The sequence below is a fragment of the Podarcis muralis genome, chromosome 4 (genome assembly GCF_964188315.1).
Source record: "Podarcis muralis chromosome 4, rPodMur119.hap1.1, whole genome shotgun sequence".
NCBI classification, from domain to species: Eukaryota; Metazoa; Chordata; class Lepidosauria; order Squamata; family Lacertidae; genus Podarcis; species Podarcis muralis.
This window is the reverse complement of record NC_135658.1, coordinates 24,572,544-24,585,669: the sequence shown is the minus strand read 5'-3', so window position 1 is coordinate 24,585,669 and position 13,126 is coordinate 24,572,544. Positions and strand designations below refer to the sequence as shown.

Genomic DNA, 13,126 nt, shown 5'->3' with positions numbered 1-13,126 from the left:
CCGACTTTGGGGTTGCGGCGCTCATCTCGCTTTATTGGCCGAGGGAGCCGGCGTTTGACCGCAGACAGCTTCCGGGTCATGTGGCCAGCATGACTAAGCTGCTTCTGGGGAACCAGAGCAGTGCTCGGAAACGCCGTTTACCTTCCCGCTGGAGCGGTACCTATTTATCTACTTGCACTTTGACGTGCTTTCGAACTGCTAGGTTAGCAGGAGCAGGGACCGAGCAACGGGAGCTCACCCCGTCGCAGGGATTCGAACTGCCGACCTTCTGATCGGCAAGTCCTAGGCTCTGTGGTTTAACCCACAGCGCCACCTGCGTCCAGTTTATAATTGCGTCCCAATTTATACTCCGGAATAAATTAACCAGAATGAACATTAGCATAAAGTTACTTTTTCTTATTAGGAAATTATATACCTCCATGAGCTGCCAGTGAAATGCTCCCAACTAGGCAGGCGAATCCTAAAAAATTATTGCCAACAAAGGGGAGGAAACAGGGCTGCATCTTAGTCCCTTAATTATTCAATCATTTTCCATATGACCTTGTTCTCTGTTTATGTGGGGTTGGTGCCCACTGCCCGAAGCTTAGCTCCATTCATATTCCCATTCTATTATGCAGGTTAGATTGAGGGCCACTCATTGTTGAGTGCCCCAGAGACCAAGAACCAGAATCCCCACCAATGTAGAGCTTTTTTCCTTGCAAGATTTAACATCATGCCATCTGCGACTGTAAGGAAGATTCTAGAAAATTCCTTATTCAGAAAGATATGGTCCCTGTGGTATAAACTGGTCAAAACCATTGCACATGTTTTATTTTACTGCCCATTTTACACAGAAAATCTGCAATAAATATATAAACCCCATGCTGAAAGGAAGGTTAAATTGCCCTGACTTCTCCAGGGTTTCCTTTCTACTAAACAGCTGTAGGCCTGCCATTATGGATAATGTAGCAAAATTTCTGAGAGATACCATGAAACTACATCGCTATAGGATTTGAGAGGCACTTTTAAACCTTATTATGTCTGTACCATATTAGTTTTATCTGAAAGTATCTCGTATTATGAACAGATGCCAATTTTATGCTTTGACTGCTCCTTCTTCAGTAATCACATTAATGTTTTACGGCTCTGAAAAGGAGTGAGGTTGTTGGTCTGTTTTTGTTCTTGTTTTTATTATGTACTTTGTGTTCTCCTTGTGTATTTTTATGTTCTGAACCACCCTGTGATCTTTGGAGGAAGGGTGGTATACAAATTTAAATAAATAAATAAAATTCTTAACAAATGAAATACATTTTTATCCAGTAACTGAAACAATATTTTCCTTTTTTTTATAATAGGGAATAATTATTCTATCCAGCAACTAACAATCCCTTCCGGAAAGTACACTATGTTCACTCATAAGCAAGCCACACCAAACAATGGGCCTAACTCTTCAACAGCTACTCACCTTGGTCTCAAATTAAGATATAATTCTGTAGCACAGAAGGTTCTGTGGGCTACATGGTCCAAGGAGAATATGCTTTAATTGTTATAGTAACCAGCTATTATGCACACTTGTTCAGCAAACATACTAATTACAGTGGAAAACTCCATTTAAATAACCTTGATTAAATAAATGCAGCCTGATTTGTAAACCTGTACCGTGGTCTCAAAAATGGAAAAAATAATCCACAATGTAACTGCTATTATTAGTTGTGCCACTTGTAGAAGAAATATATATTTGCATAAAAAGGTACAACCTACCAGGGTTATGATGAGTCGCAGATTCTCCATTCTGAAAGACATCTCCAGCTACGTTCATTCTACCAGGATTGAAAGGTCCTACACCAGTCTTGGTCTGTGAAGTTAAAGATGGGGTGTATGTTTGCATATTAACACCAAAATTACTTGACTGCAGTCCGTTAGATACATCTCCCAAGTTGGTATTCTGTAGTGATGTTACATGTGTAATCATTAAGTTCATGTCACGCCCTTCAGTATTTTCTAAACGGCCAACACTCACAGAGCTCATACCTCTTTCTAATGTAGTAACATTAGCAATTTGAATTTCAGAGTCTGGTTCTGTGGTTATACCACTATTACCTATTCCTGCATTTACCTTACTTCTTGAAAAACTGGGTGGTGAAAATTCCATCTCAGTGGCTCTGTTTTTAGGCTCTGGAAATCTTCTTTCACTGAAACTGGAATCATTTCTCTCTTGCCCCTGATTTGCTTCAGTATCTTCTTCATCATCAATAATAATAGTTTCAGTTATACTTCCCTTTTGAGAACTCAGGTCTTTTGTTGGAACCACTGCTTTGGGGTCATTTCCGTGATGCTCTTCATTACTGGGTGAACTAAAAGCTGCATTTCTAGGATCCGTTATCAACCCTGCAGAAATCTGTGGAGGTTGCACAGGTTCAACAAATACAACATCATCGTCGTCTTCTACGGAAGGACTCTGGAACTTAGATCTAGAAACCAGAGAGTTAGATGGACAGCCGAAAGAGTTTCCTACATTGGCTAGGCCAGTTGCCATTGTGGTAGGCCCCAATAACTCAGATGGATGTTCAGACAGCGCCAGTTTTCAGACAGCTTGTGGACCTTCCAGAAAAACTGTTATAAAAGAAAAAAAAGCAGTTTTACTATAATACAATGGGTTTTGTGTACATTCACCTTGAGTCATGACCTCATTTTTCAAATATCAAAATCAGATGCTTAGACCAAATTGAGTCTTAACTTATTAAGTGTCTTGATAAATTTAGAGGCCCACATACATGATATGAGCTTAAAGTTGAATTGCCAATTACCACATGTTCAGCAGTGGAATCTTGCCCCATCTTCTTTTTTCTGACCTGCTTTAGAGGTTTAACATGAAAAAAGTCATAGCAAACCTTGGGTTGGTACCCTCCCCCACAAAAATGCATGTTACCTGGATACTGAAAGCTTCAACTTTAGATTTTGAAGAACCAATTTTCTTTTCCGTTCAAATTTGGTAAATAGTGGTTTATTCTAAAAGTGTCTAGTTCAAAACTAATTACAATTAGAATTGTTTCTCAAGTTTTGATGTAATGGGAAACTGCTTTATGCAAAATGAAAAGTACAAGCCTTTGGTTTCCTGCCATTGTGTGAATAGAGGGGTTTAATAGAAGGGAAATTAAAAGGCAGGAATCATTTTGTCATTAGAAAACGTCTGTTCAAACAGTTTGCTAGTAAGAAATCCATCAACAAAATAAACAAATGTGTGAAGTAAACTTCCAGTGCAGTGTGTATCTAACCAGGCTGTACTAGAAAATAAGTCTCGGAGATTAATAGATCTTACTTCCATCTAACAACGTTCAGCAATTCACCTTCAGTCAATCCTGTTTCTACTGTAAAGCAACTTCAAGTCATACTATTACAGAAGAGTCTTATTCACACTCCCAATCACAATGTTCATAATTTTATAAGCCTCATTTTACTCTTAATCAGTTTTTCTAAAGAAAAAACCAGATTTTGGCTACCCTTTACGATTCTGTCATTTGGAGTCTTTATATTTTTAATATTTTAAGGAGTCAGCAACAGAAATTTTCAACATATGCTAACCATGAATGTGTAATAGATTTTTTAAATGGTATTAAGATACTAGTCACTGTTATTTTTCTATGAAATATTCAACAGTGTGCCTTTTTTCTTACTACAGCACACAACTTGATTTTGATGAGCTTTCTTCCATGCACATTCCCTTATCAAAAAATATTTTTCTGAGTTTACAGCCAGCTTGGACCATATTGGTATATATTTTTGTCTCCCAACGAGCATTTACATTAAATTCATCTGCCAATTTGTAGCCCATTCATCTACACTGGAGTGATCCTTTTGAAACACTTTTTAGTCTGCCTGAAATCACCATCCTGAATACCACTTCAATAGAGGATTAGGTATTATCTTCTGAAACACTTACCCATTCAAGAATATGTAGCAGTAGGTTAAGCTTAAAAAGTTGCTCCAGTGCCTTGTTTGTGCTGGAAACCTGGCTCTCTCTTCCAGAGAGACTGGAGATCTCTGAAAATATGTATCCTGAAACAGATTAGATCCATGTTAAGAATGTTTATTATTCAGAAAACTTACAATATTTCAGTCCTAACCCCAAAACTAACCTAAACTTAAAAATATACCCAATTCCATCATAAAATATATATCATATGCCACATATCATAAAATATAGCAAGGTGTACACTTTAAAACATCATTTAAAACTAAAAATAAATGAATAAAAGTAAAATCATTCAAGTGAACTGGCTAATCAAAGTCCTCTTCAGAAGTCAAAAGTGAAGGTGTCTGCTGAACCTCTGCTGGAAATGTTCCACAGCATGAGACCCACAACACTAAATGCCCAACTTCTAGTTGAGGCTGACTGGAACTCTGTAAAACGGGAGACAACAGCACTCCTCCATGTGATCTCAGGGATCAAGATGGGATATAAGAAGTCAGATGGTCCTTAGGGTACCTTGGGCTCAAGTTGTTTTGTACATCAACACCAAAACCTTGAACATAGCCAAGTAGTATATGGGCAATCAGTGCAAACATTTTTAGGTGTCACCTGCTGCTGGCCACCTGCCCCCATCAACTGTCTAGCTGGCCCAGCATTTCCCAAACTTGGGTCTCCACCTGTTTTTGGACTACAGTTCCCATGACAACAGGTGCTAGCTAGGAATGATAGGAGCTGTAGTCCAAAAAACAGCCGGGGACCTGTTTGGGAGACACTGGTCTGGCCACTTAATTCTGAACCAGCTGGAGCTTCCAGACAAGGCCCTAACACAAAGCACATTGCAGTAATCCAGTCTTGGGGATACTATAGCAAAGCTATCCGAATCTAGTTACAGCCATGGCTGGCACACCAAACTAAGGGTCACTTGGGCCCTGAATGAGAAATACGTATTTACGCGTACCCCCCCAAGCCATGCACCTGTTCCTTTAGAGGGAGTGCAACCCAACCCAGAACAGGTAACTCTCCTATCGTCTGGACAATGGAACCACCCAAAGCCTCCGTCTTCCCACAACGGTTTGTTGGCTGTCATCCAGTCCACCACTGCATTAAGGCACTAGTCCAGAGCTTGCAGCCTCTCGATTTAAATGTTATGAAGAAATAGAGCCAAGTGCCATCAGCGTGCTGCTAGCACTGTGCTCCCAAATATCTAATGTTTGGCTTCACATTTTTAAAATATTTTAAGCATGGTTTATTAATTGTTGTCCTATCTTTTAATAGAAGAGCCTCCATGGAAAGTCTTTTTGAGTGGGAAACATGTTAGGCACTAATAAAAAGTATCACTCTTCAGCATGTTTGAGATTGAGACCCCTTTTTGGTCATTTCTATTGAATGCTTTGTTTTTCATGTCTATTTTTGAAGAGAAGTCACTGGGTTTAATTCCTTTTTTAATCCTTGTGTTATAGCTGTAAAATGGAACTAGTAATGCTGCCATGTGAAAGATTTGACTAGCAGTTTACAGCATAGCTCATTTTCTTGAATTATCTGTTTTGTGTGTCAATCAGTGCCCTGGATTGACCAACTGTCCTTGTTTAAGCTTTACTGCCCGCCATCTATTATATATTTTGGGAAATAGCTTGTATCTGTCCTCAGTCATCACCAAATTTGGCGTGAGGGTTCCCAAGGCGGAGCCAGCAGTCTTTGCCAATGTTTAGTCAGCAGCCACCATTTTGAATCAAGATGGCAGACCAAAATGTCACTTTGGAGTGTCTTCACCACCCCACACATGGATTCAGGGTTAAGTCAGGTGTTCCCTGAGTTGGGTGGGTGGATGCACACACACCTAAATCATGCCGTTACACCATCCATTTAAAAATCATGATTTTATTTTTTTGTTTCTTTGAATTCTTAGGCAGCGCCAGGCACTCCCTGCTAATCTCAAAGTGTTTTCTATCATGTCAATATTCCACATGCTGTACATGCAACTTGTCATGTCCACAGGTAGGCTCACTTTTAGTTTCCACTTTGTGCTTGTGACAGTTTCATTCTACAAAGTATTATGTTGTGCTGATGCAGCCTGTTAGGTGTGAACAGTTCTTCTTGGTTACAAGATACTTAAATCCATCCAATACCATGTTTAGCAACCTCCCTCACCCACTCTACCAGGTTCAATCTTCCCTAAATTGCCATTTTGTGACTACATCACTGGGGTTTTTTTAAAGTAAAATTAGTTGCCCAACTAAAATTAGTCTGCCCAACTATCTTAACTGTACATACACGATTGTGATTAAATGTTGAAATAAATAAATCACAAAAAGTTTAATCTTGTGCAAACTACCCAATACATTCAGTTTACATATGATCTTGAAGTACAGTGCAGGGATAAAGCTGTAATAAAGTGTGAGAATTTAAATGTTGAGCAACTTCCCACAAGCATTCATGTTCATGAAGCCTGAGAGAACAATTTGTTGATTAAAAAATAATAATCTACTTTTTGCAATGTAATCAGTGGAGCAATTGTACTGTTTTATAATTAGAATGTATTTTCAGCCTTATGTTGTGATGACCAAGCAGATTTGTGTTTTTAGGAATGAGCATATAGCCAAGTTAAAATTTTGAAGAAATATGCTTCATGTGGCCAGAGGTGTAATTTCTGCTACTTATTAACACACAACTTTTCATACTTACAGCAACTACGATGCAATATGGTGACAGTAAGTTTCAGACAGTCAGTGTGGCATAGTGGAAAGAAAATTGGCTTTAGCCCTGCTTTCAATCCCCAGCAGTCTTCAAATACCTGCTAAACCATGATGGTAACTGAGAGACCTTGGGCTAGTCAGTGTCCCTCAGCCTAACCTACCTCACAGTGTTAGAGGATAAAACAGAATATAAGTATCTATCTTAAACATCAGATTATTCTGTCCATTTTGACTTGCTGCCATTTCTCCAGGGTCTCAGGGCAGACATCACCTGCTACCTGACTCTTTTTAATCAAAGATGCCAGAGACAGAATTTGGAACATTTTAGAAATATTGGCAATAATTACCGTATTCACTCCCAAGTTTAAATTTAATTACCTAATGATACACAAGGCAAAATCAGCTGAAAGTGGCCCTTTTAAGAAGTGTTACCTCCAGGCAAATAGATGTAGTTATCTTGCGACATGGAAGTTATCAACCAAGATGTCTCAGGATACACTTCCAACATAACCCTGAACACCTCCATAAATCAGTTTTTCTCTCTCTCCCTTGTTTATATGCCACTTTCCAACAAGTAGTTCTCAAAGTGGTTTACATATTAAAAGGTGTGTGGCAAACATGTTTCAGTAAAGCTGTTTAGTCTTCACAGGGATGACTGTCATCCATGCAACTTTCAGGAACTGTAACTTAATAGATTCCAATAGACATCTAGACGCAAGCAGCAAATGTCAGTTCCACATAAAATGTCTACAAAGAAATGCCACTGCATTTACTTTTAATTCCCTATCTCTAAACTCCAAATGTTATACTAGAAATGGGCCTAAAATTGAGTGGTGAAAAAAGCAGATTTTTCCAAAGAGCTACTTTTATATACACAAAGTTATTCATCTTAAGCATTTCTATTCACTTCATTCAGTGCCTTATCCAACTATTAATTTTATGTAGCCAGCTCTTTATACTACTACTCCTGTTGGGAATTTCCCACTACACAGTAATGAAGTATCTTAAAACTACCAAAAACGTGTTTTGTGGGGCCATCTATTACATTTCAAATGAAGATTCTAGTAAAATAAAATGTACCAAAATAATTAAGTCGCAAGACACTTACAATGTAAGAACTTCTGTACTACACAAGTAACTGTCAATGCAGAAGACTTGAATTCAACTGGCCTTTCTGTCACAGAATAGGTATAGTATTGCAACCTTAATGTCCCAGTACCAATCACTTACTTGTTTGCCCCAGTGACACTTAGGACTAGCTTTCATGAGACAGTCTATACTTGATTTGCTCAGTTAAATTGGTGGCGTATGCATAACTGCACCAATTCATGCAACACCATTTATACTTTAAAATTTACCAATAACGATGTCTGTATCATCAACACCTATGTGAAGATACACTAATGGCTCTTCTATGCAAACCTATCAAGAGATGATCACATGGGAGCCACCTCAGATATGAATGGGTCCCATTCCAAATGGCATTGACTCAAGTCTTGCCTGTTAGAATTTTTAGTCCTTTAGTATATGTTATCCTATTTTATTGTTCTGAAGTAAGCAGTGTGTCGACTACACCTCTCATCTAAACATGTCTTACTTGGAAATACATCCAAGTTATTCTTTTTCAATATAACCTATTTTTAAGCACGCATGCTTAGATCCCCAGTTTAAAGAAGTCTATGTACTATGGTTTAATTCTGCAGCTGAAACCCTTCAGAGCTGACCAAACCTTCTCTCTGAAGACTTGTACAGAACAAATTTCCATTCACCTTCAATTCTGGTATTTCTTTTATGCTGCTTGGGAAGTATTTATTAACCATTTAGAATTTGTTCAAGTCATCCTTTAGTATCTAAGATCCTGCTGGAAGTTGTCAGAAATCACAAATCAGGAAAATAGTTGGGGGGCTGCAACCCTGTTTGGCATTACAATTTAATACACATTCATTTTCACATTTATGTGAATTTGTCACAGGTTATTTCAGCAATTCTACTAAAGTCTGCACAAAGCTATTTACCATACAATCTTCCTCATGCTCTTGAAAAACTTGAGAAATTAGAATTGTGAGTCAATCTGCACCCTTAAAGTTTAAGGCTTAAACCAGTCGCTCTAAAGACAGCTTAAAAATCAGCACCCCCCTCATCCTCTGAGTAAACTAACACCTTGCATAAAGTATACTCCTCCTGATCTTTCTCCCTAATTTCTATGTGAATAATGGACAAGGAATGCTGATCTTGGATCATGCAATACCCATGTTTGCCTCCTGCAAGCTAAAAAGTGAAATGCCACCAATGGATTCCTGCAGCGGCCTCTAGTAAGAGACCCTTAACAAGCAACTATTGATCACTTTCAGTCTCCAGATGATGGGTCACGGCATAAACTGCTCTATTAGGTTTGCCCTCACAGAGCTACTTCGCCACTTAGTGTAAAGAGCCGAAATTACTAAGGGGAAGAGAAGGGGGCTAACTGCAGTCATCTCAGAATGTAAGAAAAGGATGGTTCTTCGCTGACTTTGCAATAGCCTTGAAAAAATTCACTCAAACGAGACACAACCGATGGGATTCTCAGATAGCATCAGGATTTAAAGGGAAATGGGGCAAATAAGACGTTTGTCCTTAGCAGAGAAACACATGAAAATGTCCATTGTGTCCAACTGTATCTTCTTCCCCACCTCCATGCCTAAGCAAATCCGCCTGAACGAGAAATAAAACGTGTGATCCAGAACACACTTCGCTCAGGACTGGATTATTTTAAGTCGTCTCCCTCTTGCCGGCCAGAGAAGTCAGGTAAGGTTGCAGGGATTCGGAATTGCGAGGGAATTAATTCGAAATCTGGTTAAATGTGCGCTTTAATATACGCTCCAAAACTCTAGAGGGCACTCGAAAGATACCCTCTCCATTCCCCTCCCCCGTGCGGCCGAGCCGGGTAAGGCGAGCGGCAGGAGCCCGTCGTCTGCTTGCGGGTGTTGGTATTGCAGGAGCGATGTCTGCAGCAGAGCCCACCCCGGGGGGAGGAGTCGCCTCACGGCCATTACCGGGGCTTTGCTCCAGGGCAGCAGCTGCTGCACCCAACAACGCCCCCCCCCTTTTACCCTGGAAGCACCTCCTCTTAACCCCCCCCCACCCATCCACTCCTCGTGCCAAAAAAAAGGGGGGAGAAGGATGATCTACCTCCTGCTCCTCCCCAAGGCAGAAAAACATATAAATAGCACTCACAATGGAGCTCCTTCTCCTTGCGAGGCTCTTGCCAAGGCTGCACCAAACTGGCCTGGAGCCTAGGGAGAAGAGGTGCTGGTGGAGCGTGAGGGTGTGTGTGTGGGGGGGGTTGAATCGGGTTTTAATCGTGGTAGTGGGCGCGCCTTCTCATCTTCCCCTCCAGGAGACGCCCTTCCTCCTGGGCAAAGAAACGGGTTGGCAGCAGGGCCCTCCACTTTCAATCCTTCAGCCCCTCCAGCACAGCCCCCTTCTCCCAGTGGGATACAAACCTATTGCCCCAGAGACAGGCTCCACCCGCCCCAGCGCCTTCCCCACAGCCCCACCTCGGGTGGGGGGTCGGCCCCGTCCCCCAGCGCTGCTCCCCAAGGGCGCCCAGCCTTGGGAGCCTTTGCTGGAGGGCAGCGGGGGGGGGGTTAGTTTGGACGGGCGCGGAGGTGGGAGAGGAGGAGGCAATAGCGAAGACTTTCTCCCCACCCACCCAACACATACACAAAGCCGCCTCTTCTTTCCCCCTTCAGAGCTCTCTCTGGGGACCGAGTATTAAGTCGATTGAACACCCCCCAACAAACACACACACGAACACACGCGCATATACACATACACACAAAAACAACCCGCGCGCGCGCCTCCAGCGCCGAGATCTGCCCTGGCGCCCGTCCCTGCCAATTGCCCCGGGTGTCGGGTTTGGCCCCCTGCAGTCGGCCGGCAGCACTGCCGCCTCCAGTCGGCCGCCATTAAGGAGACCCAGCCAAACAATACGGGAGGGGAGCGCGAGAGAAAGCGGGAGCTGGGGGGGGGGGGGGGAGAGGAGGATACGCGGAGCGCAGCGCTGGGCGCAAAGAAGGGCGCTGCGAAATGGGGGGAAGGGGAGGGGAGCCGGCGGGGCGGAGGGCATTGAAAACAAAACCGCGGGCGAGGCGGTTGGAAACGAAGCCGTGATAAAATGGATCCTTCCCTTCTCTCCCCCCCCCCCCGCTCCCCACGCCGCCACCCCAGATACCCCCCAAGGCAGCCCCCTCCGCATTTCTGCCCTCAGCGCCCCTCAGTGAGGGGGGCTTCCTCCTGCCTGTTCCCCCCCAACCGCCTCCCTCCCCCTCCCTCCGCCCCCAATCCCTGCTGGCGTGAGGCGAGAGCGACACGCAGCGGGGCATTTAGCCCGGGTTGCTGCGAGGCACGGCTGGGCTGCTCCAATCCCCACCCTGAAGGGGCAAGCTGGGCTCCAGCCAGCCACCCGGCTCTCCTCTACCTCAGCCGCTTCCTCTCACGGCCCTCACCAGTCTCGGGGGGGAGAAGCAGCTCGCCCCGGCGGCGGCGGCGGGTCACACGCACCCTCCGCGGCTCCGCCAACGCTTCCTCAACTCTAACTCGGTCCAGTCCCGGGCTAAGCGCCGCTGCTTGGCGGAGGGGAGGAGCAGGGACCAACCCCACCAGCCGAGCTCGGGGAAAGGCCGCCTCGTGCGCCCGCTTATTGGCCTTCCCAGGAAGAGGGCTTCGTTGCCTGCAGAACCCATTGGAGCGGCTTCCCGCCTATCAGCGTCCTCGCCGCAGGTGGTTGGGCCGAGCCCCTGTCAATCCGATTCTCACTCACGCCTACGGTCCCGCCCTCTTTGGTTCCATCAGGTTAAACCCGAATCGCATTGCCCACCACCCAACAGCTGCAGCACCTCTGCCTTTCTCCTGGTGGATGGGCGGGTTTGGGGCCCCAGAGGTTGCTGCTGCTGCCGGGTACTTTCCTGCAGAAGTTTGTGCTCTTTTTCCCCCTGAATGAAAGCGGGATGGCATCCCTTTTACTCCGCATGACATTTGCCAGGGAGGGAGGTGGTGTGTTTAACCCATTAATTTGCCTTCCACGGTCCCTCTGGGCAATAATTGCAGTGGAGACGTGTGGCTTCGGGTGTGAACACCCTGTTCCGTGGGGAGGTGATGGTTGCCACGCTTCGTCCACATTTTTAGGCGCGCGCGCGCCCCCACAGCAGGGCTGGGAAACCTGCATCCATTTCCATAAGGGGGCAGAGTAATGGAAACAGTCTCCAAGCTCTTTCCCAAGGGCAAAGATCCCTGTCTCCATTGAGGAACCCCCCCTTTTTTTCCCCCTCCCCCTGCCTACTCCGGAGAAAGAAAGCTGTGTCCCTTGCAACTGCCAGCACGGCTCCTGGTGGTGATAGTGGTGGTTGGTAATGGTGGTGATGTCCTCCATTTTGTCGGAAGCTGCTGCAGGCAGGGAACTTGGGACCACTTCAGACCAACATGGGGCTCTATGAGGTGCCTGGTTTCAGAGCCTCTCGCCTCAGGGGCACAGCAAAGCACGGGGGGGAACCTCTGGCAATGCCCTAAAAGGGACAAATCGAACCCAGAGCCGCCAAGGCGGCAAAGCACCGAGAACCACGCTCCCCACCCTCCCTCAGCCAAAATGGAGGATGCGCACTTCCCTTGCGCGGTTGGTTCCCCGTTCCCCAGCCATGGGATTGACGCCCGCTTCTTCGAGGACGGGGGCGTGCTCAGTCTTCTGCCTGGTTGGTTAACCCACCGACTACCCCGTGGGCTGTCCCTCTCTCTCTCCTCGAAAAAAAAGGGGAGAAAGAGGCGGGAAACAACGCCACACAGTCTTCTCCACCTTGCAGCGATTCCACAAACGTACACGCAGCAGCACGGTATTTTATTCCCTGGAGAAAGGCTTATTATGTACGGGGGGAAAGGGAGCGGGCAAGAGCTGTTGGCCCCATTTCTGTCTCAGAGATGCAAGAGCTTCTCGCGATGCCAAGTCCCTGGGTAACTTGCGCGGGAGCTCAGTTCGAAGAGTTTTAAGTTCGCTCGGTTGCCCTCGGTGGCTAATTTCCCTGCGCCGCAGACGCGAGCATTCTGAACGCGGCGCTGTCGCTGTACCATATCTAGTTCCCTCCTGCCACCGGCCCTAAACAGACACGCAGGCAACGGCCAACAGGTCTAGCCAAATGCGTGTGTGAAACTATTAATAGGATGCTGCCGATTTAATGGGAAATGCGAAAGCTTGCATTTCTAGGTGGGCAAACAACGTCGCAGAAAGTCTATAAACTCTAATGGATAGTGAAGTGGAGAACTTAATTTTTCACTTGATGGCCTATATTGAAAGGCTAGACAATGAGATTATCTGCTTTGATAACTGCATTTCCTGTTACATTATTTGCAGTTGGAGTTTGATAGTGGAGACAGAAAAGGAAGAAGTTTTGTTGGTTTCGTCATTAACCGCAGCATCTTTCAGGACTTATGTTGTATTGTGTGGGGTTTTTTTTAA

At 44.7% G+C, this 13,126-nt stretch overlaps 1 protein-coding gene across 11 annotated transcripts in view; it reads right to left on the bottom strand.

Annotated features, from left to right (window-relative positions):
- The window catches only part of ZMYM2 (zinc finger MYM-type containing 2), a 60,168-nt gene extending 48,863 nt beyond the window's left edge, over positions 1–11,305 (bottom strand). For 3 of the 11 annotated variants that reach the window (XM_028726275.2, XM_028726279.2, XM_028726280.2), the window contains exons 1-3: positions 11,130–11,305; positions 3,920–4,035; positions 1,741–2,592 (exon numbers count right to left, since the gene is read on the bottom strand). In XM_028726275.2, the coding sequence (XP_028582108.2) occupies positions 1,741–2,515 (775 nt within the window). In that variant the 5' untranslated portion in view covers positions 2,516–2,592; positions 3,920–4,035; positions 11,130–11,305. Of the gene's footprint in view, positions 1–1,740; positions 2,593–3,919; positions 4,036–11,053; positions 11,077–11,101 lie in introns of those variants that run through there. The other 8 variants (XM_028726282.2, XM_028726283.2, XM_028726281.2 and 5 more) reach the window with 7 other exon arrangements.
- Between the last annotated feature and the right edge of the window lie 1,821 nt (positions 11,306–13,126).